General features: G+C 41.3%; 1 protein-coding gene across 1 annotated transcript in view; it reads right to left on the minus strand.

Annotated features, from left to right (window-relative positions):
- CORIN (corin, serine peptidase) overlaps positions 1–13,542 on the minus strand; it is a 358,777-nt gene that overhangs the window by 295,573 nt on the left and 49,662 nt on the right. The window contains exons 2-3 of the mRNA XM_045284056.1: positions 12,161–12,305; positions 2,826–3,011 (exon numbers count right to left, since the gene is read on the minus strand). Of these exons, the coding sequence (XP_045139991.1) occupies positions 2,826–3,011; positions 12,161–12,305 (331 nt within the window). The remainder of the gene's footprint in view (positions 1–2,825; positions 3,012–12,160; positions 12,306–13,542) is intronic.

A 13,542-nucleotide genomic window follows, 5' to 3' on the forward strand; every position in this document is an offset into this window, starting at 1 on the left:
GGGCTCAAGTAGAAAGCAGGTGTTTTGAGAATGATGATGGCAACATATGTACGAATGCTGGACATAAATGATGTATGTATGGATTGTGAAGAGTTGTATGAGCCCCTAGTACAATGATTTTTAAAAATACATGAAAGAATGCATGACAAACTACCAACTTTTCAGCTATCAATCGATCATATTAGCCATTTGTACCACCCAGAGACTAATAGGTCTAAATACAAGCATTAAAGGAATACCAAGCGACAGAAGCTTGATTAGCTATCACTCACTGGAGTACAGTTATTTGCCCATTGAACAAACATTTTGCTGAGCAATATCTAGATAGCAATACATAGAATCTCCAGTCTCCAAGAGTTTAGAATATGTTTACTGTAATTGAAGCAATAAAATTAAATGAGGAAGAATATTTAAAAGAGCACTGCTCCCAATATCTGATTCCCAATTCTGGCTCTATTAAATGCTAGGCAAGTAGTATTGGACATGTCAATTTCTCTAAGCCTCGATAGCAAGCCTTGACAAATGATATGCAATAGTACCTGTCCTACATACCTCCTCAGATAATCATGAGATTGAAAAGAAAAAGTATTCAAGCCTGCCTTGAAAATTGCCCAAAGCTCTGTAATTAGAGGCTGGCACTATTACTGAGATGTATGAAAAGCTATCAAGTGTCCTGTGATAAATCATTTGGTTGGCCTGGGCAGTTTATTTGAGGTCTATGTAGTTAGACAGTAAAGGTCAATGCTATGTCAAATATTGAATGACATGTCTTGAATGGTTTCAGCCTTTCTCTATTTACCGTATATACTCGAGTAAAAGCTGAGTTTTTTCAGCACATATTTTTATGCTGAAAAAGCCCTCCAGTTTTTTGTGGTAAAATTAGGTCCCTTGGCTTATACTTGAGTATATACAGTAATCATTCTAATTTCACCTGGATTTCCTCTAACATGTCAAATTACACTCATAATTGCAAATAAGGCTATAGCCATAGAAAGTGAAAATGAATCAAACAGACTCCCATCAAATATCCAAACAAAGCAACAATTACCATATGGTTCATGACTCTTTACTGTATACATTTGTCACTGTTGTGAATCTTAACAAATGACAGAACTTTTCCAAAGAGAGAGAAATCCACTTAGGAAAAGAGAGTAACAAATGCTGTAATTGAAATCACATTAGCTCGGCCAAGTTTTTCTTTCCATTATTTTTGCAGTTCTGATGGAAAACACTGCCCTTTCGAAGAATAAGGTGCTTAAGATATGAACAAAATAGCAAACCACAAGATTAAACCCAGGAGGAACGTCCATGTGAGTTGGCACCACCTTGGTTTGCGGTATTTCTGCCAGGCAGCGAACATGAGTCTCTAGGCCCCACTGGTGAACACTGAGTGAGCCCAAGAAAAAGGACGTGTCTGCAGGAGCTCCGTCACACAAGACACCCGAGCACCCTGTCTCTGTTGAGGTGGGGAAATAGAACACTCCTGCTTTGCTTCAAATCACTGACAAACACATACTGTGATAGCTAAAAGCCAACTTAATCTTTCCTTTCCTGGCTCTCAGTAAAAATAAATACTCTGTCCTGGATCTGAGATGTGATTTCCCATTGTGGATTTTCTTGAAAGGGAGGGACACAGAAGAAAATGATCATGAATGGATGGGCATTGCATATTTTTTAGCCACATCTGCTTGTTTTAGGGAGCAGAAAGGGAAACCCCCCACAACGCAGAGAGAAGAGAGTTCTCTCAGGGGCTGTGCTCTGATCCTTGTTTATCGGTATTGATGAGATTCCAGCCAAGATTCTTTGGCATTTGTCCCATAAACCCATTCCCACCAAGCATTCTGGGAGTTTAGTAACTTTACTACAGATCAGAGAGGTAATGAAGGATGAAGTCATATCCCAGGTCAACTAATCTGCCTATATCACATTGACCCCACTTCTGTTCTTTCGAGAAAATTGGACAAATCCTTCCACTTGTCTTCCTGCAGAAGAGTTTCTGACATACAAGTGACTTCAAGATCTGATTACGTGTCAGTAACTAAGTACCCCAAATCCCAAACTCATTGCCACTGAGTCAATTCTGACTCATGGAGCCCCTATAAGACAGGGTAGAACTGCCCCTATGAGTTTCTGAGACTAACTCTTAATGGAAGTAGAAAGCCTCCTCTTTCTCCCTCAAAGTGGCTGGTGGATTTGAACTGCTGACCTTCAGGATCACAACCCAAAGTATACACATTTAGCCACCAGGGCTCTTCAGCAACTGAGTAAGTACAGATAAATCTGTGAGAGCCCTAGCTCAACGAGACGGCCTGGTTTTCTGGGTCTCCGAAGTTTTCCACCACTGACAGTGTGGAGTCACCACTTCTCTATTGCTTGTTGTAGTGGAAACGATTTGCATTTTCCTGCTCTAGAAGGAAGGTTTCTGCCTTATGCAGGTTCCAGCTTTTACTGTAAGATACAGAGCACAGAGAAAAATAAAAGAGCAAGGAGAGGGAGGGAAAGGACCCAAGTTTATAAATGTAAACAAAACAAACAAACAAAACAGCAATGCTACTACAGTGGGACAAGCAGTTTAAACCTTCAGACCTCAGAAATGTTAATAACATTGTTATACTTTCATTTATTTTCTCATTTCTATTTCTGGAATTCTGAGCTGAAGACATGTTACATGTAAGAATAAGGCACTATGATAGGATAACTGGATGGAGTCTTTGCCCTGGTGAGCAGTAAGCGATTGTGAATGAAAAGCATCAGTTGCCATACTGAAAAGGCTGTCTGGTTCACAGACATGAAAGGGCACGCGCATTCATCACCTTCAGACTCACTTGTGCTTCTGTAATTTGGGTCCCCGGGGAGAGAAGCATTTGCGGCCCCATCTGGAATGTGTTGGGTGGGATGTACAGTGCTCTTCTCCATGGAATATTCAAGGTGAACATCAGGCACTTGGACTTCACCATCAGTGACCAAAGGCTCCCTCCCATCTGATTTCAAATAGGGTTTTTTTAACGTTCCTGAAAGATCAAAAACAAAAACAATACCCCCCAAAATGTTTTAAAACAAAACTAGGATCAACACAAGCTTGAAGAGCTCTAGATACGATTGATAAATGGCACCTCGAACTAGGGAAGTGCGTATATACATCAAAGCACTCATTTTTGTAAGCTCAATAGATAAATACGTAAATGTGTAAATATAGCTGTTTAAAAATCATATAAGTAGGAGGAGTATTGATTTTCATGTATACATATAAATATAAAGGAACCCATGGAGTTGGTTTCCCATGTCTCTTTTACTCAGGCAAATCCAATGACATAGAGGATCATGATCCCAACGACGTCCTCCTTTGGACAACTCATAGACTCGCTCTGCTCTTCTTCCATCACTACATAAGCCTATGGGAAAAGATGGCTCTCTCAAGACTTCGGGTTCAATATTGAGTCTCCAATCTTAGCTTCCTAGTATCTAAGGTATGTAGGGGAAGTTCAGCTTAAACTGGTGACTTACCTGGGAATTACTACAACTCAATAAAATATGAATCTCACAGTGTTCATTTCTGCTTCTGTTTCACTCATTATATTATGTTACTCAGCACTCATTTAACTAACACTTCATATATCTGCCACCAAAGGACATAAAAGTGGTGTTTAAAAAAAACCCAACTCACTGCCATTGAGTCAGTATTGGCTCATAGCTCTCTTCTAGGCATGGCAGAACTGCCACTCTGAGTTCCTGAGACCATAAGCCTCAACTGGAATAGAAAGCCCTGGTTTCTTTCCCATGGAGTGGCCAGTGGTTTGGAACTGCTGACCTTGTGACTACAGCCCAACTCATAACCACTACGTCACCAGGGCCCCATCATGCTGCTTCATTTCAGCCGTAAATTTCTCTGTGTTTTGCACTGAATTTCAGTATACCCAACATATCAATAAAAACAATAGGGCACTTACACTTACTATGACTTATATCGTAGGAACCAAAAGAGGAAACCTAAGTGCAGTGCAAACTAAATGCAGAAACTAAACTATCCCCACCTTTGACCCGAGACTATCAAATATAGTTATAAGAACTAGTCATTACATTTAGCTTTCCAGCTGGTCACTGTCTCAAGATACCCAGGCACTGACAAAACGCAGGGCCGATCCTGAAGTGGCTGGGAGTTACTCAGCTTTCTCTTTTGGCATAAACTTGAAAACACTGAGGGAGATGATATATTTTTAACTCAGCCGAAACAGACAGCCGACTGTGTTTCTAGAATATGGCACTGTAGCTGAGCATATCACGGAAATAAATGAATGTGATATCGACCCATCTGTGGAAATACCCAAGGGAGATTCTTTTCCCCCTAAGAACACTTACACTGAGCTCTCAAATAGGCTTTACATTTTCTAAACAGTCCCAGGGACCATTAAAAATAAAAGAAATATAAATAAAATGTTTAATATCAGTCTATGGAAAATATTTCTCTACATGTGCTTGACACTTGGAAAACACTAACTACATATCAAAATAGAAAACCAGCTGCTTCCTAGCTAACTAAGGTCAACCGTTTCATGTGCCAGTGATTTCTAAAAAAAAACATTGGAGAGTCAAAGCTAAATTGGGGCCATGTGATGAAGGTAGCACCTTCCCCGCACTCTGTGTGTGAGTGAATGCCAAATATCAACTAGTACAATGTGGGACTTTGTATAACGAATTTTTACTAATATAACAACGTAAAATGTATTCTAGATCAAAATAAACATATGATTGTCTTGACCACAAATGAAATGAATTTGATTCATAAAGAAAATGGCATCCACTAAATATGATTTTACTTTTATCCACATATTTTAGTTACTCTCTTCTTCTCCTGTCTTGGAATGAAGAGATTCGCCACATAGCATGGTCTTTCCATGAATATGTATGTAATCGTTGCAAAGACCCATAAGGTGGATTTACAAATTGGGCCTGAATTTCGGGCAGCTCCCTGATGATGTGCTGCAACAACTATTGTTGAGTGATCTTCAGCAAAATGTCCCTTGCATGTGATGTTAAGATATTGCATGAGAAGTACCTCATTCTGTTAGGTCACCTTTCTTTGGAATGGGCACAAATATGGGTCTCTCTGGGTTGATCGGGCAGGCAGCCGTCTTCCAATTTTTTGGCAGAGACAAGTGCCTCATCAATGCTTCATCGGCTTGTTGAAACATTTTCCTTAGGCTCTGAAATCATTCTTGGAGCTCCTTGCTTTACCAATGCCGTTAGTGCAACCTGGACTTTTTCCTTCAGTGCCATTACTTCTTGATCATATGCCATCTCTTGAAATTGTTGAACTAATTATTTTTGATACTGTGATTCAGTGTGTCCCTTCGATCTTTGATACATGGTTCCTGCCTCACAGGAACACAGAGAGACTGATCTCTCAAACTCACAGAGAAGTGGTAGAGTCAGTGATACGATGCATGGCTCCTCATTATTGTTGTTTTTGTTAGATAGTATCCAGTCAGTTCCAACCCACAGAGACCCTATGCTCAACAGAGCAAAACCTTGCCCTCTCCAGTAACATCCTCACACATGTTCCTGTGCCTGAATCTGTGGTTGCAGCACTGTGTCGATCCACCTCCTGAGGGCCTTCCTTGTTTCTGCTGCCCTCCACTTTACCAAGCATGATGTCCCACTCCAGTGTTTGGTATCTCCTGACAACATGTTCAAAGTATGTAAGACCAGAGTCTGACCATTCTTCCTGTTCTTTTGGCAGTCCATGGTACTTTAAATATACTTCTCCAGTACCATAATTCAAATGCATGGAATCTTCTTCATTCTTCCTTATTCAATGTCCAACTTTCACATGCATATGAGGCAACTGAAATTATGCCGGCTGGGTTCAGGCCAACCTTAGTACTCAAAGTAACATCCTTGCTTTTCAATACTTTGAAGAGGTCTTGTGCAGCAGATTTACTTAACGTGACTTGTCTTTTGATCTCTTGGCAGCTGCTTCCTTGAGCATCGATTGTGGATCCAAGCAAGACAAAATTCTCGACAACTTCAACCTTGTCTCCACTTATCATGATGTTCCCGATTGAGCCAAGGAGCCTGGTGGTGTAGTTATTACAAGTTGGGCTGCAATCCACATGGTCGGCAGTTTGAAACCACCTGCAGTTCCACAGAAGAAAGAGTGGGCTTTCTGCTTCCGTAAACAGCTGCAGTTTCAGAAACCGAAAGGGGTTGCTAGGAGTCTGCATTGACTCGATGGCATTGAGTCTGTCATTTGGCCTATTGGTCCCATCGTGAGGGTGTGTGTCTTCTTTACTTTGAGCCATAATTAATACTGAAGACTGCAATCCTTGATCTTCATCAGCAAGTGCTCAAGTCTTCCTCACTGTCAGCAAGCAAGGTGGCATCATTTGCATATCACAGGTTGTTAATAAGCCTTCCTCCAATCCTGATGCACATTCTTCTTCATATAATCTATCTTCTCGGATGATTTGTTCAGTATACAGATTGTATAAGTACAGTGAGTGAATACAACCTTGATGCACACCTGTCCGATTTTATACCATGCAGCATCCCCTTGTTCTGTTCACATAACTGGCTCTTAATCCATGTACAAGTGCCGCATGATCACAATTAAGTGTTCTGGGATTTTCACTTTTCTCCCGGTTATCCACAGTTTATTATGATCCACACGATCTAGTGTATTTTCAGAGTTAATAAAAGATAGTAAATGTCTTTCTGGTATTCTTTGTTATGAGCCAAAATCCGTCTGGCATCAGCAATGATATTCCTTGTTCCACATCGTCCTTCTAGTGAATCATGCCTGAACTACAGGCAGTTCCCTGTAATGTACAGCTATAATCGTTGTTGGATGATCTTCACCAAAATTTTACTTGCATGCCATATCAATGATATTGTTCTGTAGTTTGAGCATTCTGGTGGGTCAACTTTCTTTGAAATAAGTAAAAATATGGATCTCTTCCAGTCAGTTGGACAAATAAGTGTCTTCCAAAATTTCTCGGCATAAATGAGTGCTTCCAGTGCTACATCAGCTTGTTGAAACATTTCAGCTGGTATTCCATCAATCCCTCATTATTAGATCACAGCAAAAAAATGCAGCCTTCAAAATGGATTGTAACTCAACTTAAAGAGGACCAAAATCCTCACAACTGGACCAATAGGGAACATCAAGATCATGGAGAAAAGGTTGAAGCTTTCAAGGGTTTTGTACTGCTTGGATCCACAATCAAAGCTGACAGTAGCAGCAGACAAGGGATCCAAAGATGTATTGCATTAGATAAATATGCTCAAGACCTCCTTGAGGTACTGAAAATAAAGATGTTACTCTGGGGACTAAGGTGTGCCTGACCCAAACCATGGTATTTTCTGTTGCCTCAAATGCATGTGAAAGTTGGACATAAGAAAGATTGAAGAATTGATGCACTTGTATTGCGGTGCTGGATAAGAATATTGACAGTAACATGGACTGCTCAAGGGACAAACGTATCTTGTCTTGGAAGAAATCATCCTCTTCTTGCCTCTAAGGAGTTAGAGGCAAGGGTGGAGAGACTTTGTCTTATAGACTTTGGACATGATGTCAGGAGAGACTGGTCCCTGGAGAAGGACATCAGCTAAGGTAGGACAGAAAGGCAGCAAAGGAGAGGAAGGCTGTCAAGGAGATGGAATGATACAGAGGCTGGAACAGTGGACTCAGGCCTGGGAACAATTGTGAAATGGTGCATGGTGCAGGTGTTGACAGTGTCTTGTTCCGTTGTGTATATGGTCACTGTGGGTTAGAACAGACTCACTGGCACCTAAGGACACCCACAAAGAAGGCTGTCCTTTCTCATCATCTTTTCATTTCTTCTTTTTTGTACCCCTAAAAACTTGAATCCTTTCTTTAAAGCTTAAATCTTTGGGACCATTTGGAAAGCTCAAACTATCTGGCCAGTTTAGAACCACAAAACGAAAGAAGACCCGCTTCAGTTTGGGGCAGGGGAAAAGCGATTTGCTACCGCATTCTTCTCTAGCTAAATCTTTAGACAAGAAATCCAGCTCTGGTATCTACAGAAATAGTTTCACCATCTTGACTTCATGCATGAAAGAAACCAGAACAGACTAAATTGGAGACACATAATACATCTGTGTTTGTTAACATCAGGCTTGCATTATCTTTTCCTAATCAGTAATCCTCTCAGTATCAGCTCTTTGCCTTTTGAAGCTAACGCTCCTGTTATTTATGCACAATTGGCATCCAGCATCCCTTGGTAACATTCTTGCGCCTGGGACTAAATGCAAACTTTCGAAGAGAATAGAGTTTTAAACTCAAGCCAAAGAAAATGCTCTTGAGAAGTAAGCAGAATGTAATGAGGCCGTTAAATAAAAATGCAAAATGGTTTTATTGTTCATTATAATAATAATCTGCATGGTTTCAAAAAGGAAATGTCTCTTTGGGCAGATACTGCTTCAATATGTCTATATCAAATCATCGGCTTCAGAACCTACAAAAAAATGCGTCTGAAGAAACTGTGTTGGGAAATCCCATTTCAGAAGGTTGCTTACATCTAAGGCAAAGACCACAGCAAGTAGTCACAAATCGGTCACCTCCCTCCTCTCATATGAGTCATAACATAAACCCACTTGAAACACTGTTCACTAACAACCTCCTTTGCTCAGAGCTCCTAAATACCAAGGAGTTTAAAAGCTTATTTTAGACTTATACTAACATTAGATTCTGACAATGGCATGAAATATTACTGAATGTGCAGGAACCCTGCGCCCCAGGATAATAAGAATTAAACTTTGACATTTTTCACTTAATGGCAGGCCTGGGTTAGCATCTAACAGGTAGATAACAACCATAAACTCTGGACAAAATACAATTACTGGAAGGCACTGGGAAGGGAAGGGGAAAAAATAGGCAGGCTCTTGAGAGGAATAAACTGGAAAGAAACGAATGGCAGAGATGAGTCTCGGGGGAAGCAGTAGCAGTTCAGTGACCGAATGCTCACCTTCCACCCGGAAGGCCAGGTCAGTGTACCGCAAGCACAGCCACCACCCAACTGCTCATGGAAGCTTGTGTGTTGAATGTGTTTCAGAAGAGCTCTCGGAATAGGAAGAACGAGGAAGAACTAGATGTCTACTTCTGAAAGTCAGCCAAAGAAAACTCCATGGACCATAAAATGGTCCAATCCACAACCAGTCAGGGCGTTGGCAGAAGACCAGACCGTGTTTGTTCCATCGCACGTGTTATCATCAGGAGTCAGGGACCGACTCTGCGGCAGCTAACAATAACCTGATAGAGGTGGTGCCACAGCGGGCAGAAACGAAAACTTCAGGGGAGAACCTTCACTGTTCAATGTGTATTGTCTCTGCTTCTGTTATTGAAAAATGGTATTTGCCATGAGCAAGTCGCTGGTCTTGCAAAATTCTGTCATACCCTCTCCAACTTGGTTTTTATCACAAGGCCATGTTTTCCAAGTGCTTCCCTTTTTGTTTCCACTTTCCAGTCACCACCAGTAGTACCAATGCATGTTCGTGGTTTAGCTAATCAATTTAAGATAGTAGTTGTAGGGTGCTTTAGTTTCTTTATTACTGGCTACAGTGGTTGGTGAATAGATTCAAGTAATAGTCATGTTAGCTGGTCTTCCTTGTAGGTAGATAGGTATTATCCTAGCACACAACAGCATTGTACTTCGATATAGATCTTGGAATGTCCTTTTGTTTTTTGACAATGAATGCGATATCATTCCTCTTGCACTTGACATTCCCAGCACAGTAACCCATATGATTATTTGATCAAAATGCCCAATACCAGTCCATTTCAGCTCAATACTGCCCGGGATATCGATCTTTATGGATTCCTTTTCATGCTTGATGATTTATAATTTTCTAGATTGCTCTTATGTGTGTTATAATTCAGTTCTTAATGGATATTTGCAGCTTTTCCTTCTCATTTTGAGAACAAATTAAGCCCCAAAAGCTTTAATCCACCCCCACCATTAAGATCAAACTCGGTCTTCTTTTCCCCATCATATTTTGAGTGCATTCAAATCTGAAGGTCTCATCTCCTAGCCTGTATCAGAAAACTCTACTGCTATTCAGAGGCATGTTGGTAGCTAGTCCCCCAGACGGACACTGTCTGTTCTTTCTTGCTAGTCTGTCTGAATCTGAAAGTTCCACTAAAGCCTGTCCACCATGGGTCACCCTGCTGGATTTGAAGTACCAGTGGTAGAGCTCCCAGCTTCACAGCAACACCCAAGCTACCACAGTACAACAAAGAGCCAGACAAATAATAGGATTTCTATCATTGTTTGCCCACTGGTCGATCAGTTTGTAAGATAGTTAAAGTTTATTGTGCCAACCTGGCCGATAAACATATGTTGGGTTAATTGAAGGGTGCGGGGATAAATGGCACAGTGAGCCTCGCCTTTCTAGTTCCCGGTCTCTTGCTTTCTGATGGTTGGACCAGTGTGCAGCTGCCTTAGCCAATTCCCTGCTTCAGCTGGCAAGGCTCACTTCCTGCGAGACATCCCTGAGGAGAAGCTGCATGGACCTACCCTGATGCAGCCCTGGGTGCTGGAGCAGCCATGTGGAGACCCTTGCCAGCGCTGAGATGCTTACGCACTCACTGATTCGGCTTTCCTCCTGCAGTCAGTGTCATAGTGTGTGTTTTGTGAGATGGAGGAGGACTTTGTGGATTGGTGTCAGACATATAGGCTAATGTTGGACTTGTGGGCTTGGGCAGCACTGGGTTGGGATGTTTTCTTGATGTGCACTTACCCTTTATATAAAACTCTCTCTTATACATGAGTTTCTGTGGATTTGTTTCTCTAAAGTACCCAGACTAACACAGTTTGCCATATGGTGCTGGCGTGTGCATTGATAGGATGAGCTGGAAATTATGCCACAAGTATTTCTAATACCAGCAGAGTGACCATTGGTTTCAGTTGAGCTTCCAGACTTGGCCTAGAGTAGGATGAAGCAATAGACGTGTTAGGCTGCTAACCTCCAGATCAGCAGTTTGAATCCTGCAGTAGCTTCGTGGGAGAAGGATGAGGGTATCTGCTCCTGTAAAGATTTATAGCCTCCACATCGAAAGGGGCAGTTCTACTCTGTGCTAAGGCATTATGAGTCAGAATTGACTGAAAGGCAGTGAAAATACTTACTTGGTTTGAATGTGTGGTTAAGTTCTCTTTTGTAAAATAAATCCAAGCAAACATGTATGCAATATTTGAGCCCTCTGTTCAGAACACTGGGTTCCACAAAATAGCATTTGAAAAATAACAATTGAGATGCTGGCACCTAAGCACTTTAGTATGGCTTGCTAGGTCGTGCAACATGTGGACTTGACATACCAGTCTAATTGAATTTTCACCCCTGCCAAACATTTGATCAGTTTCCAAAATCCATTCCCATCTTTTATTAGGTTACACGTTTGCACTTGCTCTTTTCTCTGCCAATGGGACCTCTGTGGGATTGTCGTGAAGCCTATGTTTTTATTAACTTTGTTCCAAGGGTGAAAATGTTAACTTCTCTGTGACTCGTCCTTTGACGGCCTCCAAAAATGCCTGTCTACACTGCTATCATCGGCATGCATTCCTTTGTGTGCTAATTACCTCCTTCTCTCACCTGCAAGCACCAAAAAAGAACCAATTTAAACGTATTTGAGCCTCAAGAATCTTCACAATGCCTGCTCTAGTAATCACTCAATAATTTCTTAATGTGTTCATTCATTAGTATTGATAATACTAATCAGTAAAGTAATTACGGAGGCTGGGACTTCAGGTTTGTAGCCAGTATACTCCTTAGAGGTAAGGATGGGGAGACTTTGTCTCATTTGGGGGGGGCATGTTATATAAGGAGAGACCAGTTCCTGAAGGACATCATGCTTGGAGGGGCAGCAAAAACAAAGAAGACACTCAACAGGATGGATTGAAATAGGAGCTGCAACAATGGTTTCAACAATTGTGAGGATGGTACACAATCAGGCGTTGTTTTGCTCTGTTGTGCATAGGGTTGCAATGAGTCGGAACTGACTCAATGGCTCCTAACAACAACAGCAATAAATCAACACATAACCCTCTCATTCAGTTAACACTTCAGGTTAACGAGGTAGAAATCACTCTTACAAGTCATGCTAATTTTAATGTTAACCTCATTTTGGTTTCTTAAGGGCATCACCCACCAAGAAAGGAGAGGAGGATGATCAGCAGGACCGTGAGGGCACAGATGCATGGAATCAGGACCAGCAGTAGAAATCGGAAATACTTAGCAATTGCCAGCTTCTGAGAGCATCCATCACTCATGTTATCATCATCAGCTCCCAGGACCTAATGCAAAAAAGGAAAATGAAACATGGTTTTAATATTACAAAGCAACTCACTGCATGGTATGAAATTTTAGATTACAGTTAATCCAGTTAGAACAGCAGCACTCCTAAAATATCTGACTGTGTGTATACATTAGGACACGAAATGAAGTTAGTCACCAAATCACACGAACAAATGAACAGATAGCCATTGCAGCTATAGGCAGAACAAATCAAATCATCCATTTCTGAAACCTTTCTCAAGAGGACATAAATTTTCGTGATAATCATTATGGTTTAACGTATTTACCCGTTGGGTATTATTCACAGGGTCCATTCTTTGCTGTAGCAAGAACCTATCTTGGCCCAGGACTGGAAGCCAAGATTACCTAGTACGGTGAAAGGATATTGGTGAATAGCTTAGGCAGGATATGATCATGTCTTCATTTATTTCATTTTTTTATTAAAAGATCATTTTATTGGGGACTCTTACAGCTCTTATAACAATCTATACATCAATTGCTTCAAGCATATTTGTACATATGTTGCCATCATTATTTTCTAAACATTTATTTCTATTTAAGCCCTTGCTATCAGCTCTTCTCTTTTCCGTCCCTCCCCTCCACCCCCCTCATGACCCCTTGAAAGCTTATAAATTATTATTATTTTCATATTTTACATTGGCCACTTCCCCCTTCCCCCACAGTTTCTTCTCCCCTCCCTCCCCTCATTTCCCCACCTTCCCCTAACCTCCTGGTATTGCTACTCCCATTTCTATTCCTGAGGGGTCTGTTTGACCTGGATTCCATGTGTCATGAGCTCTTATCTGTACCTGTGTAAATGCTGTGGTCTAGCCCGCAGTGAAAGGCAGTACTGGGTCATGATAGTGGGGGTGAGGAAGCCTCAAGGAACTAGAGGAATACTGTGTGTTTTATTGATGCTATACCACACCCTGATTGACTCATCCCTTACTTGTGACCCTTCTGTGAGGGGATGTCCTATTGTCTACAGGTGGGTTTTGGGTCTCTACTCTGATCCACCTCATTCACAACAAGATGTTTTTCATATGTTTGTTTGTTTTTGGGTCTTCTGATGCCTGTTACCTGAACCTGTCAACACCTCATGATCACACAGTTGCTACATTGCCACTTGTTTAACTTCAAGCCTTTCAGATCCCAGATGCTATATCTTTTGATAGCTGGGCACCATCAACTTTCTTCCACATTTGCTTGTGCACCCATTTTGTCTTCAGTGATCGT

This window comes from Echinops telfairi, unplaced genomic scaffold, assembly GCF_000313985.2.
Source record: "Echinops telfairi isolate 266 unplaced genomic scaffold, ASM31398v2 ScPeMD7_7468;HRSCAF=8506_0, whole genome shotgun sequence".
NCBI classification, from domain to species: domain Eukaryota; kingdom Metazoa; phylum Chordata; class Mammalia; order Afrosoricida; family Tenrecidae; genus Echinops; species Echinops telfairi.